Source organism: Fusarium redolens (genome assembly GCF_020744475.1).
Source record: "Fusarium redolens strain MPI-CAGE-AT-0023 chromosome Unknown BKA55scaffold_29, whole genome shotgun sequence".
Lineage (NCBI taxonomy): Eukaryota > Fungi > Ascomycota > Sordariomycetes > Hypocreales > Nectriaceae > Fusarium > Fusarium redolens.
In genome coordinates this window covers 474,090-488,354 of record NW_025763692.1, presented here as the reverse complement: position 1 = coordinate 488,354, position 14,265 = coordinate 474,090, and the positions used below count along the sequence as shown (strand labels likewise).

General features: G+C 45.5%; 6 protein-coding genes across 6 annotated transcripts; 2 read left to right on the top strand and 4 right to left on the bottom strand.

Annotated features, from left to right (window-relative positions):
* Positions 1-1,783: 1,783 nt before the first annotated feature.
* On the top strand, positions 1,784-2,817 carry BKA55DRAFT_528574 (RTA1 like protein-domain-containing protein; the record flags this gene model as incomplete). The annotated part of the gene is made up of 4 exons (XM_046189011.1): positions 1,784-1,961; positions 2,032-2,054; positions 2,105-2,330; positions 2,384-2,817. The coding sequence occupies 4 exons, from the start codon at positions 1,784-1,786 to the stop codon at positions 2,815-2,817; spliced, it is 861 nt and encodes a 286-aa protein (XP_046042007.1).
* A 597-nt stretch (positions 2,818-3,414) lies between these two features.
* On the bottom strand, positions 3,415-7,685 carry BKA55DRAFT_528332 (RTA1 like protein-domain-containing protein; the record flags this gene model as incomplete). Its single annotated transcript, XM_046188997.1, has 7 exons — positions 3,415-4,091; positions 4,158-4,374; positions 5,067-5,401; positions 5,448-5,850; positions 6,570-6,710; positions 6,766-7,424; positions 7,490-7,685. The coding sequence occupies 7 exons, from the start codon at positions 7,683-7,685 to the stop codon at positions 3,415-3,417; spliced, it is 2,628 nt and encodes an 875-aa protein (XP_046042006.1).
* Positions 7,686-8,169: 484 nt separating this feature from the next.
* Positions 8,170-9,286, top strand: BKA55DRAFT_528304 (uncharacterized protein; the record flags this gene model as incomplete). The annotated part of the gene is made up of 3 exons (XM_046188994.1): positions 8,170-8,306; positions 8,365-8,476; positions 8,537-9,286. 3 exons carry the CDS (start codon positions 8,170-8,172, stop codon positions 9,284-9,286), a joined length of 999 nt encoding a protein of 332 aa, XP_046042005.1.
* Positions 9,287-9,644: 358 nt separating this feature from the next.
* On the bottom strand, positions 9,645-10,157 carry BKA55DRAFT_546446 (Endoribonuclease L-PSP/chorismate mutase-like protein; the record flags this gene model as incomplete). Its single annotated transcript, XM_046190921.1, has 2 exons — positions 9,645-9,979; positions 10,112-10,157. The coding sequence occupies 2 exons, from the start codon at positions 10,155-10,157 to the stop codon at positions 9,645-9,647; spliced, it is 381 nt and encodes a 126-aa protein (XP_046042004.1).
* Positions 10,158-11,135: 978 nt separating this feature from the next.
* BKA55DRAFT_697726 (uncharacterized protein) lies at positions 11,136-11,558 on the bottom strand (the record flags this gene model as incomplete). The annotated part of the gene is made up of 1 exon (XM_046200425.1): positions 11,136-11,558. The coding sequence occupies one exon, from the start codon at positions 11,556-11,558 to the stop codon at positions 11,136-11,138; it is 423 nt and encodes a 140-aa protein (XP_046042003.1).
* A 945-nt stretch (positions 11,559-12,503) lies between these two features.
* On the bottom strand, positions 12,504-13,365 carry BKA55DRAFT_546444 (uncharacterized protein; the record flags this gene model as incomplete). The annotated part of the gene is made up of 3 exons (XM_046190920.1): positions 12,504-12,973; positions 13,165-13,310; positions 13,340-13,365. 3 exons carry the CDS (start codon positions 13,363-13,365, stop codon positions 12,504-12,506), a joined length of 642 nt encoding a protein of 213 aa, XP_046042002.1.
* Between the last annotated feature and the right edge of the window lie 900 nt (positions 13,366-14,265).

Sequence of the window (14,265 nt, the reverse complement as noted above, 5' to 3'; positions counted from 1 at the left end):
AGCAAAAACACCTATAAAGAGATATTAATTACATTAATAGAGGATTAAATTCCCCCTGCCTAGCTTATAAGGGCTTCTAGTAGGGGTTAGCCCTAACCCTTTAAAAAAAGGAAGATAAAAGGAGGTTATTTATAACTAGTATTAGGAAATAACCAAATTCAGAAGAGCAGGTATGGCTATAAAGTATATAATATAGCAATTTATAATAATAAAAACTACTAGTACTTCTATTACATGCTATTTTAGGTATAGGTAAAGGTACTGATTATTATGCTAATTTTAATTCGCTCTAGACCCCTATCGTGACCGCCTTGGAGTCTTGCACCGCTCAAAGAGATAAATAGTACTTAAAGTAAAACTTAGTATATATAATAATTATAGCCATTAAGTCAGGTTATTATAAAAAAAAAAAAACCAGGGAAATAATCTAAGCAGTAACGGCGTCAAATACAGAGGCCACTCAGGATATAGGTTCACGCAGGTCAGATTCCTTGGTAGATCTGGTCACCTCAGCCCGAACTCCGGGTCCCTCAGCCCAACCTCAACACCGACTCAGCTTAGAGCGGCAGGAGCTCAGTTCTAGAAACGGAACTGGATTCTGGCGTGCTTGAGTTTCGTCTCCGAGTTATTCGGTATCCTAAGTTTATGTTACTTTAAGGCACTCAAGGTTACCGCCGCCGCTTTTGTGACCGTACTCGAATTCAGGCTCTTGAGACCAGTGGCTGAGAGCTTATAATCACCATACAGAACTTAGAGCTCGATTTCAGGCTCATTAATGATTCCTATGGTGATTCCAAACCATGTAGTAGACCCAAAGAAAAGAATCCAAGGCTACTGAGGACCGGGTAGTATGGTTCATCAAGTCAAGAGCGTAATTAGGTACCACCGACAGGTGTAAGAGGACCAAGACAATAAGAATAACAGCGGTAGTTATGGAAGGCCAAGTTACATAATTTACAAGTCTGGGAGAGTCTTCTTGGTGTAGTGGATCAGCAGGTATAGCAGTCTGATATTTATCATTACCTTGTGGACCTCATAATAAGCACTAATACCTTGATCATTAGTAAGGCTAGAGATAATGTATAAACCAGGTGGAAGGCAACTGTCAAAACTCATATTGGATAGAATCCCAAGATGACGTTCCTCTTTGTTCAACCATCGAGTAGACGGGCATTAAATTTCCCGATTGGATGAGCTAAGACCAGAGGAAATGTTGTCGGCCAATGTTTGGGATGATTGGCTGATGGTACTCCTAACCGCTAGGTCTGCTTTAGTATATCCACTCTCAAGGCGTTCTTGCATCTTTTACACGACAGACTTGGCAATGTGGCCATTATATATCCGATGTGCCTACCAGAATGACAGGTAATAAAGACATGTTTCAGGCAGCAGGTCGATGTAAATAGCGATTTGATCCATCTTTGTCGGGGTTTTCAGGGGCATTGTAAAACAAAGAATCCGAAACATGCGAGAGGAGGGTCCAAAGCCCGTCAGTCTCGCACTTCGCATTCTCGTCGTCGCCTGTAAACGAACCCGAGATTACATATGGAGTAAGCCGCCTAAAAAAAAAAGTGCACCGCCACGGAATCAGGGGGACGTTGAGAGACCGGCGCCTGGAATCTGTCTTACTATCGGTATAAAGCCTGAATATGCTTGATCAATGGTAGCATTACCGTAATCCTGGTGCAAGAAGTTTTTCCTTAACATTTTCTCCTTTTACAACATTTAATATCGGATTTCCAACTCTTGCCAGAATCTTTAACAATCTCGATACCTTCCGACCATGTCTCAATCAGCAGCAGGAGACAACGATGTTGTTTTTAAGCTCTACCGATATGATCCTTCAATGGCAGCAGCTGTCATCTTCATCATTCTCTTTCTATCCGTCACTGGATTACATACATATCAATTGATCAGGACGAAGACGTGGTTCTTTTCTTGCTTCGTCATTGGTGGTTTCAGTAAGTCTCTTCCCGACTGGCATACCTGTATCTCTTCTATGTTCCTGCTTCGAGACTGACTCCAAGGTAGTGCAGGTTATTGGTTACATCGGTGTAAGTGTTTTGAGTGTTGAACCTTTTGATACATTCTAACTTGAACCAAGAGAGCTGTGTCTGCCAGCGAGAGCCCCAACTGGACTGTCAAGCCATACGTGGTCCAGACTTTGCTGTTGCTCATCTCACCGGCCTTGTTCGCGGCAAGCATTTATATGATCCTCGGACGTATCATCATTATTACCGACGGCGAGCGGCACTCACCTATCAAGAGGGTCTGGTTGACAAAGATCTTTGTCGTTGGAGATGTCCTCTCCTTCATTCTTCAAGGTGCAGGTAAGCACAGCACCTCACTCTTATTTGCCTACTATTATACTAACTGATCTCAGGTGGTGGCATGATGGCAGGTGGCTCCCTCGATGCTCTCCACAATGGTGAGCGCATCGTCATCATAGGTCTCATTGTTCAAATCGTCTTCTTCTCGCTCTTCGCCGTGACTGCGGCCATGTTTCACATGAGTCTCGTGAGGTCTATGTCCGCAAAGGCCGCTGTGTCAGGCATTCCATGGCAAAGATACCTGTATACTCTGTACATCGCCTCTGGTCTGATTCTTGTACGCTCGGCCTTTCGCTTGATCGAGTACGCACAAGGGAATGCGGGTTATCTTATCTCCCATGAGGCTTACCTGTACATCTTTGACAGCGTTTTGATGTTCCTCGCTATGGTACTGTTCGCCTTGGAGCACCCCAGTCAGCTGAATGCTAAGCTGAACGGAGGAGGAACTGCTGTTAGATGGGGAATTCGATTGTATTGGGAGAAGTAGAGACTTGTACTGTTTTGCTCGCTACTCTGGACTGCGGCAAGCCTGGATGTTCAAACACTGTGTACAAGGTCGCTGAGACGTGGTCTCAAGAGGAGTGATAATTCTATTCGGAAGTGGCACCAACATTGCTTTCCACCGTTATCCTTTAGAAACAGGTTTTGAAGCATAGATATCTGGTACAGAAGATTTGGTCGCCAAATGACAACCATTCGATTAGGATGCTTTGTCTCTGTGAATTTCCCAAGTGTGATAATGATCACTCAAGTGTCAAGACGCTCTGGTCGTCAGTGTGTGCCACGCTTAATGAACTCCGAAGATCTGTTTTTTTTTATTTTTTTTTTTTTTTAAATCGTTCTTCTGCACCTAGCGTTACTCGAACTCAACAGTGACATGTAACATTTATTAGTGCTTTTGTTATGAAGTAACAGATATAAGTAATATGAAATGACATTATTATTATATCTCGTTTATATATGATAAACTTTAACACTCGATCAACATTATTTATCAATACCGATAACTAATTCCTGTCCAATCTTAGCTGCTTCCTATAACCCTAGCTTTCCTCAGCTCAATGATGTATTTACTGCCACTCCATCAAGACGAATTTGTCTCATCAACAACACAAGGTTCAAGGTCATATTCATTTCCGTCCTTGTATTGAAGGTGATCAACATACCATATGAGGAATATAACCATTACAATCGCCATCAAAATTGCATCGAAGATATAGAGAAAGACTTCGTGAGCAATCAGATAGCCGTCATTACCCTGAAGATATTCGACGACACGAAAGATACTTCGAACCAGGATGATGATGCTGACAGTATACAAGACCTTGAGGTCAAGTGTCCACGGGAAGGTATTCTCTCTAGCAGCCAGTGTTGGGTTTTTGAGGCACTTCCTGTGGAATAGACCCGAGGTAATAACAAAGAAACCGAACACCACGACCTGAATGAACAAACCAGCAAGTATGATCTTCTCTCCCCTGTCATATGCCTCGATGGTTCCGGACGCTTGAATGCCGCCTCCAGCTGCTTGTAAGGAAAACGAGACAATGTCACCGCAGACAAAGACCTTTGTCAACCAACGGACAGGAATTAACGAGAGATGTTGGGCTCGAAGGGAGATGATGATTCGGCCGAGGATCATGTAGATTGAGGCGGCGAAGAGGGCGGGCGCAACGAGAATTAGAATCGCTTGGACGCTGTACGGGATGACCGACTCCTTATTGCTGTGAGATACGATTCGGGCAGCGTAGCCAATTGTTTCAACTGTAAAGCAATTATTAGTAAAACTCAATTAGGGGTTTTATGGCGTTAGAGGTAGAGAAGACTCACAAACACCACCGATTGTGAACGGGATGAAGTACCAAGCTCGGGCCTTGCTGAAGCGCCAGGTATGAAGACATGACAATATCCCAAATATCACAGCAGCGACGATGGCTGCAGGAAACGATGGGGTATACCGGTAAAGCTTGAAATCAATCTTGCCATCAGCATTGGTATCGATCCGGGCGAAGAGGTCCATCTTGTCGCTATCAGGATGATGCTTTTGCTAGTTTTCGGGGTGAAGCAGATTCGAGAGATTTGTGAGTAGAAGATGATCTGCTTTTATCAGCAACTCAGAATTGCGACTGCTGAGAACTAAACAAGTGAGCGACAAGGGAAGCTGACTTGAGCATCAAAACTACTTTGTATACGAAAATGTCACCCGGCGTCGCCTCCACTCTACTTCCTCAGGCCTGTATGATTCGCCATCACTATCTGAGGCTATTTCGCGTTCCTTCGCATTTCGCATTCTATGCGAAGTTGGGGAAGTGGGTGACGTTATCCACTGTGAACCGACGGTGGACAAGCGAGAACGAATAAACGAGGGCAGGGATTGCAAAGTGGATGTCTGCAGGGGCTGGATAGAAGGTCAGCGATCTGAGACATTTCCACTTACCATTTTACGAACTAAATATTCCTTCTTCGCAATATGCCTAGGGCTTATAGGTACTCACTTTGTAGACCTATGGAGAGAATTTATTCTTTGGGTAGCCATCCGATCTCCTCCATCGGCCAAACTATATAACTCAAATACTTCTCACCAACAGAAGAGTATATCCGCGTCATGATATGGTTAACCCAGCCACTCAACCACCATTGACTTGGCAGCTTGTGTAACAAGACGCAAAAGTAGGACAGTATAACAAGAGCTTCCTCTTCTTCATCTGCCACAAATATGAGGAAGTCCTTTGCAAGCACAATCCAAGAAAATATATCAACTAGATCCTTATCACCTTCAACTTCATAAAAAACACCGTATGTCTGGTTCAATGCATGAAGCGCATCTTGGTAAATGGAACGCTGCGCTGGATCTGTGATTGTCTCATCTACAAAGAGCCGCAACTGCTGCATATAGTCGGTTTTGAAGGTTTGCTCTCTGATTTCCAGACGTCTTCGAGCCTTGTGAAACAGGGCTGAGAAAGGTCCAACCAAGAGGGTGCTCTGAGCCAAGGCCATAAAACTGGTGCAGCCTTTTATCAGGACTACCCAAGGAGGATACGGTCCGTCGTCATGTTCTGGAGTTTGAGCGAAGGCTAGTATAGATGTTAGCGAGATCGCAAGGAGGGTTAGAGTCCTAACAATAGTAGATAGTCAAGATGGAGAAGGCAAACAGATGTTGAGCATTTTTGTCATTGTATGCATCGATAAACGCAGCTGCGATGCTAAGCGCCTGGTTATGATACGTTATAGCGCGTTCGCGGAGAAACTCTTTTCTTTCTGTTGAGAAGTGGCTGAGGTGGAGTGCTGAGACAGATAATACTGCCAACATGGCATAATCACATTTCAGACAAAGCCTGACTATCCGAATCCGCCAGAGATCTCGGATAGCGACATCGTTGCTTAGCGTTGCGTAAGTCGACGTGCAAAAGTTATGCATAAGTTCCAAGTCCAATAAGCTAAGATTCGGTGCTGTTGTAGATGGTTGCGGCGAGGCTACTGGCGAAGTGTAGTGCCTGGCGTGTATTGGGAGAGTATAGTGGCACTCTTCACCACGTCTCACACAGTGAGCGCATATGGGTTTCTCTTCTCCACACTAAAGGGAGGAAAATACAACCGGTTAGTGAGGGTCTGATATATGGTATGAAGGAGAACCAGTCGGAGTGAGACTTACTTTGATTCGTCTGTGCTTACAGGTCTGACAACCCATCCGCGATTTCGTATGGACTCGTTTCGTCTTGGAACCTCGATGTTCTGAGGTTCCGGAAGTTGGCAACGTTGTTGGCGTAGTACTCGACATGGCCAATGGCAAGATTCTGGATTCATGGGGGCAAAGTCAAAAAGCTCGGGATTGAAAACGAGAACGAGAAAAAGAGAAACGGCGGCCACTGGAATAAAAGGAACCAGTCCAGTATCCCCGGGCCACTAAGGGGAAACACCTCAGCGATCCGCCACAGCGCATCATGGCTTTCAATTGGGCGCAGCGTGGGCTATTGTGGATATTTCTGGATATAGCGCAAAAGTTCCCGGATGCTTAGCCTGACGACCTCGTTTAACTTCGTTCTCGTTCCTCTATGCGAGTCAAGAATTGATTCCCACTTTATCCTCGTCCCCTATTTGACTGTTTCAGCCAGAGGAGTGGATAAACGACATGTATGGAGCGTTGAGAGACGGCCTTCGATGATTACGACAAGATTCTCTTTGCGTATTGAAGAATTCACCTAAATACAATTAAATGTACATACTTAAACGTCTGAGTTAGACGTTATTTCTATTTTCTTTGAGCTTCCATTGCACTGCGCAGCACAGTTCATACAAAGTAGATAACACGGGCGTAGCTACTCCTCTTTCGTGACCTTCTCGAACCACCTCCCCAATGATATTCTCGTGTTCAATAAAATTACCCTAAACCCAGCATGTTAGATCCTGTACAATTGTCCGTATTGGGCAGGTAAATTACCTTTTCTAAATCGATTTGCATGCTTGGAGTAATGTTCTCGTTCATTGGGTTACTCCGTATCGTATCACTTATGATGCTTTCCGGAAGCGGATGTCCAGCCATCTTCGCTACAGCAAGAACTTCTTTCATCGCGGGAATCACAAGTGTATCCATCACTCTGCCTGTTTTCTGCAACTCGCCAGTGTTCAGGCGAGTCAAAGCGCATATCGGGTTGAAAGAGGCATTGTACACCAACTTGCTCCAACGATCAAAATCGACATCTGGTTGATACAGGCATGTAGTTTTGCCCCCCATACTGTAGATTTCCACGAATCGCTTTGCAGCCACCTCTTGTACCTTGGCATTCAAAGAAGGGTTATTGAAGGCTCCGATATGTAAAAGGTCGTTTTGTTTCTGCTCGATAATTCCAGGTGCGACTTCGTGAGCGTCTATCCTGCTGATCCCCGATATGATAACATTCGTCGGGAATCGATGGAGGAACGGTCTTTCGATATTTAAGCCATTCTGTATCAAGACGATGCCTGTATGGCCAGGTGTCACTGCGGGAGCAATGATATCGCACAACGTGGGAATGATGTCGGGAATATTCTTCGTGCAGCAGACGATGTAATCAAATGGCCGGCCCTGTGGATTGTATCTGTTGGGAATGGCATCCAAACCTATACTTAGGTCAGCTTATACTCCTCATCTCATCATAGGTTCCAGAAACACAAGCTCAACTGACTTTCGGTAGGCCGCCAATTATGAATGTCGCCATGCTGACAAGATCTAATCGTGAATCCCTTGCTACGGACCACTTGGAAATTGGACCGCAGAACAGATGTCACTTCTGCCAAACCGCCTCGCTCAACATTGAGTGCAGCAATTGTACCAATACCACCGCTGCCGATCAGTAGTACTCTGTCCTTAGATGAAGCCATTATGTTATGTCCCGACTTGCTGTCGCTAAGTTTCTAAGGGATGAGGTAGGCTTGGATAACAAGAAGGGAGGCTCGATAATATTGAAACGATATTCCTTCTCCTCGGATGCGATTCGCATCATAATGCCGTCCTATCCGCCAGCCGTGCCGGTCGAGGTGCCGGGAGGTCTCCACAGTTCAAGCTCCCGGCTTCGGCCCCGCTCTCACGTCCGGCATCTTTCAGTGCTCTCAGAGGACCTACCAATTCTTGACTAGTGGAATTTCTGGTGTTCAATTAACGTGCCGGTTGACAGTACTTGGCTGTTCGCCACCCTCGACTTGTCAAAGCCGGCACCGGTCAGGATCACACTGTGGAGTTGCATTCTTGATCGTAACAATTAGCATAATAAGCATTCTTTTAAATTACCACTGCCAAGGCCCCATTCAATGAGATATTTGGCAAGAACCGCAAGTCATTTGAAAATTGTTGCTCAAATCATTCACTATGGAAGTCGGCATAATCGGTTCTGGAATCATCGGGCTCACGTCTGCTCTCGCCCTCGTCGATGCTGGGTACTCTGTGACCATCGTCGCCCGTGATCTACCCGGAGACGATTCATCTCAGCAGTGGGCAAGCCCTTGGTACGAACGACTCAACCCCCATCCATGTTTCTCTAGGGCTGACAAGCGTTGTGTAAAGGGCTGGTGCTGGCATTCTTCCCCACCCAGACTACAAAGGACATGATTTGCAGACTGAGAGTTTCAAGTTTTACTGGGCACTCGCCCATTGTGATCCGACAAGTGGAGTGCAGGTACGTGGCTCTCTTCGATATCATTTACCCGCAAGAACTCACTGCTAAACTAATTATCAGGTGGTAGATGTAACTGAGTACTATGATGACCGGGATGATGATTCTACTATCTGGTACAAACGCATGGCCCCAAAATATCGTCGTCTGTCTTCAAAAGATCTCCCGGCAAACGCCAAAATCGGATTCAAATATCAGTCAATGACGGTCAACCCAGCTGTGTTCTTGCCTTGGATCAAGGCCATACTTGATAAGAAAAGAGTTCGTTTCATCCGCGCTGAAGTCAAGTCTTTAGCCGAGGCTAGATCAATTCTCCAGACAAAGGTCATCGTCAATGCTTCTGGCCTGGGAGCTTTCGATCTTGCTAATGACGACAAGGTAGTTGCTGTTCGAGGCCAGACAATGCTTGTTGAAAGCGATTCCCACGAGATGGTGATGTTCCAGGGCTCTCATTACACATACCAGATTCCGCGGATGTACAGTGGCGGCGTGATAGTTGGCGGAGTCAGTCAGCCTGGGAACATGGATCAGGAAGTCGACCCTGAAGTACGGTCAGATATTTTGCGACGAATGAATCTCCTCTTAAACGACCAATATCAGGATGTGGACCTGGACAAGCATGTCATGAAGGACTTGGTTGGGTTTCGACCGAGCAGAGAAGGTGGATATCGACTGGAACGGGAGGATGATGTGATTCATGCTTATGGCTTTAACACTCTTGGATATACATATAGCTATGGTGTGGCTTTGAAGGTTCGAGATCTGGTCAGGTCCTCAACAGATGAGAAAGGGGTCGTGCGGAGCAAACTTTGACATGTCTTTGGTCTTCTTATATATATAGTTTCTATTGTAAAATCAACTTCCATTTACTAATATAGCTGTCTGACACAAAATTATCTGGGCAAACCTTGAAAAATGCGGTGGTTCTGAAGTTTATCCGAAGGGGGACACCTAGGTCCTCATTTTTCTTTGTCAGTGGCAATGGTAATGACACTAATAATGTCAGCCTGTGCGAGGACTTGTCTGTATGATTGATATTGGAAGGCGTCTCGGCCTTTTCATCCCTAAGCATGCTAGGCCAATAACGAAATGTCAGAGTCCTGGCTACTAATTATCGAGCTAAAGCTAACTGACTTTTCATTGTTCTGGAAACCCGATTTGCAATATTTCCTCAGAGTCGAGACCCGTGAGTGTTGACCAAAGCCACGCATTCGATCTCCACTTCAAGATTCTTTGGCAACGTCTTGACTGCCACACAGCTTCTAGCCGGCTTATGCGTGAAGTACGTCTCATAAACCGCGTTGAACTCAGCAAAGTTCTTCATATCATCCAAGAAGACCGTGACCTTTGCCACACGACTGATATCACTTCCGGCCGCCAAAAGGACTGCCTGGACGCTCTTGCAGCATGCATGCGTTTTATCTGCGATACTTCCTTCGAGAGGCTTGCCGGTTGAGTCAATTGGAATTTGACCTGAGAGGAAGACATAGGGGCCGGCGACTACAGCTTGGGACTTGCGGTATGAGTTAGTAGTGGACTGATATTAACGATTGAGAAGGAGTTGTACATAAGGTCCAATAGCTGTCATGAAGGGTCAGCCTCGTTCTGAATGGCTTGTTGAGTTTTGGGGTTGCTCACCCGGACATCCTTGTGATGTCGAGACAGGGGTAAGGTCTGACGACATTTTGCCGAAATGTTCTTTCAAATTTTGTAATGATAGCTTCTTGTTCCACTTCCGGGCGCGTTTACTACACTGCACTCGAGTAGTTCGGAGTACTTATGCACATGCTGTAAAAGGTCTCCATCTACGTGGATCTCCAACCTTGGCAATGCAGAGCATTTATACTTCTTCAAACCCCGCCAGGAAAGCCTGGTCTTAGTCTGAAGAGCGGGTTTTATGTCCGGCACCGTGCTGATTAACAATCAAGCGACTGTCAAAGTACAGTCTTGTTGGATAGTTTAGGGCTCCGGCTGACAATGTCAAAGCTCACCGGCACTTTAGGCCGGTAGAAGATACCGGCACTGTTTCATAGCCGGCGCTCGCTTAGAAGTTACCAAAAGGTCTCCACTTAACGTCCCCAAGTCGAAAGCGGCCAGGCAATACTAAACCGCAGTTACATATACCAGCTGGCACAAGATTCAAAGGCCTGATAATATATGCCGAGGTATGTCTAGGTACTGTGAAATCTGTTCCATAAGCGTAACAGTCTGTGTAGCACAACAGTCTAAGAGGGATAAGACTATCAGCAAACATACATCGGAGGAGTTACTTGTGCCCATATCCCTATAGCGAGATCCAAGCACCTGGGCTATCTGATCAATTGAATACAAAAAAAGAAGCAAACGATGACCAAATAATAGCCGGCGAAACTTTGTAGTGTTTCATGCCCGCCGACTCCTCCACATCATCCGCCTCCCATTCCTTAGCCATCTCAACAGACCTATCATAATCTGGCCACGGCCTGACATCAAGTTTGATGTTAGAGTTGGGGTCATTATCCTCCACAAATTCAAGCCCGCCGCCGTACTTGGCATAACTGTCGTTCCTCCCTCTACTATCAATCTTGAAGCCGCAAACCACGACAACAGTATCCTCCAAATCATCATCATTGCTGCAATCATCCAACAAACCGCGCCAATAGTTCATGTACGGTATAAACGTCTAGTATCCACGCTTGCCTTTGGGTATCATGAGAGACGGGGCTGTGAATGGCATCACTACAAGCCTCTTCAAGTTGACATGCTCCAGCGCCTTGGGGGACGCTGCATCTCGCACTGCTTCAAGGATGCTTCTCTTGGCTTCAAGGGATGTTTTGAGAGTTCCATTGTTGGTCCTGGTGATAGTTGAGTTGGCGATAATGCCTATCTTGGAGCGCTGGATGTTGCACTTGCCATCGTGCCCATCTTCTTCGGCTCTCTCTGCGGTGCAGATTACTAGTTCCGATACACGAATCGGGCTACCTTTGGCGAAGACGCCTTTACAGTCGTGTGGAAATTCTGGCTTGAAATTCTGGCAGCCGCGCTTAGATAGCGACAGAGATACAGTTGGGAAGAGGAGGAGGAGGAAGATTATATACTTTCTCATGATGGTTTTGGGTTATGCATGTATATTCCCTGTCATTCACTATGGCACTTGAAACATTGAATTAGGTCTTTTATGTCCTGCCTTGGTATTTTAAATGGCCCCCATAGTTCTGAATTCTCGTGATTTACTCATGACGTTAGCCAAGGCGGCGCGACTGGCTTAAAGGCCTATAAGAACAATCTGATCAGCACATCAAAACGACCAACAATATCAACAAGCCAATGCGGGGCAGATCCGAACATGAAGGATGTGAATCCTCTCTATCTTTAGCACTCCAAGCTTGATTTCTGTTTCTATTAGAGATCCATATGCTTATCCACATTGGACAGTAACCCTGCCTTTCGCAATACAGTCTAAGCAAATTCGTAGCTAAAGACTGTCTCGATCTGGACTGGTAAAGTTTAACTTTTGAATGAGATATTTACCCATTCGGCTTTGAGGCATTGGTAGGGCAAAGATAGAGGGTTGGCAAACACAACAAGAGCCAGTGTTAATTCAGCTCAAGAAAGGATTAACATATCTATAGTTTTCAGTGCCATTCATGCCACATTTATAATAAAGTGATACTTCAGGCCAGTTTACTGACTCCATCTGCGCAGCGGTACTCTGTACTAATCGTCGGAAAGGTTCTGCCAGCTCTGATTGATGCTCGCTAGTGGAATTATATTGATTTACTATGTAGCTGAAGGGCGCATCTAGCAACAGTATCTGGCACACTTTGCCGTCAGATTAATCCCAGTACTATACCCTGCTGCCGGAATCCACTGAAAATGAAAGAAATATGTCGTGACATTAGAAATACAAATATAGCAGCAAGCGAGGACCATATAACAGGCATGAATATACCGTACCGCTTGATGGAGCCAGAGTCCACATCAGCCTCATTCCATTCCCTAACCATTTCACGAGCCCTATTAAGTTCTGGCTATGGCCTGATCTCAGACTTTATGAGGGCATCTTCTTCATCCCTCTCCACGAAACTAACATTGCCTTCATAGGTGGTGCCATTCTATCAGTCCCATTGCTCTTAAGCCTAAAGCCGCACACCCAGACCGGATAACCGTCCAAGTCCTCCTCCAATTCACCACTACAGTCTTTCGGATATCCCCGCCAACACTGCATTGCAGGCGTAAATGTCCAATACCCATAAGTCCCGTTAGGCGTTGTATTAAAAGGGGCAGTAAACGGCAACACGACGAGTCTCTCCAAGGTGACGTTCTCCAGTGTCCCTATTTCCTTTTTGACAGCTTTGATGATGGCTTTTTTTTTTGTCATGGAAGTGTTGAGGTTTGCCGGAGCCGGTGCTTGAAAGGTTGCGCCGTCGGTGCTATTGATAGTTGCGTCGGCGATGATGCCCATTTTGTAGCGCTGGATATTGCAGTTGCCTTTGCCATCGCCGTTTTCTTTAGCTCTTTCTACGGTGCAGTTTACTATCTCTGACACGCGGATTAGTTAGCCGATTTTAGAAAATCCTTTACGTCCTATGCCGGATAATTCGAAAGATGTGCAGTCGCGCTTGGACAGCGAGACAGCTGTAGCTGGAAAGACCAAAAGGAAGATTGCTGCGAATAACTTCATGATCTTGACTTTCAAGTATACTTCTCACTTCTTTTTCCATTTCTTTTTCCTTCTCGCTGAATTGGACCCCATGTTTTATAATCTGCCTTGAGTTCACAAATGTCCCTCAACGCCCTAAGGTGCCGAGGTTTACTACTTATGACGCTGGCCAAGGCTGTAGCAATAGCTTGAAGCCTGCAAAAACAATCTGATCAGCAACTTACAACGTGAAGAAGGCAATGCGGGGCATTTCCGGGCATAGGTGGGAAGAAAAGAAGAGACTGGGTTTGGTGGTGAATTTGCAACGGTTGCTGTAAGCCAGTCTTGTGTATTCGCCCCCCTCTCCATGCCAGCTTACAAGGACGGGATTCCTCCTTGCCTTTAAACTTTTAAGCTTGATTTTTGCTCGTATAATTGATCCAATTTGGCCATCTGTCCTCCGGTCTACTTAACATAGCCCCCTAGCCATCAATATACTCTAACCCAATCTGGGGCATTCCTGTATCAATATTCTAACAAATGGCCTTGATTACACTTGATTTGAGACACTTCAGGTTCTGGAAGATCTTCCAAGGGCCTGTTGCAAAGACGGAATTTGCCTGGCCGACGAACCTTTGCAATTTGTGTTCCATCTGCCTACTCAGTCGATGAGTGAAGTTTTCATATTAACTATAGTGGAGAAATTGATATTTATATTAAGAAATATTGACCAAGGAGCAGTTTCGGTCCAAGACAATTGACCTGTCACTGTGCTATCAATCAAGGAAATTGTTTCTAAAGCAATGTTTTTAATAGCAGGTACAAAAGTCATAAGTCAAGACATCAACACAGTCAGTTCGGACAGTGACTCATTTAAAATTGGCCCTGATTGTTGAACAGCATACAAGTCCACCGCTAAGTTCGGAAATTCATCCTCATCACTTCGATCTATTGCTAGGACAGAGATAAAGAACCACAATATATGATAAGAGCAACTATGAAATATCTATTCAAGAAAAGAGAAATCTAGCTACTGTTTCCGGTGCCATTTTGGCCGTGGTGACAGGAAAGTGATGTGTCGGGATCGGTCACTGACCTCATCTCTGCGCTACGGCATTAATCGTCGGAAAAGGCTCGGGCCGCTCCGTTCGATGCTCGCTCTGTTCTCTCC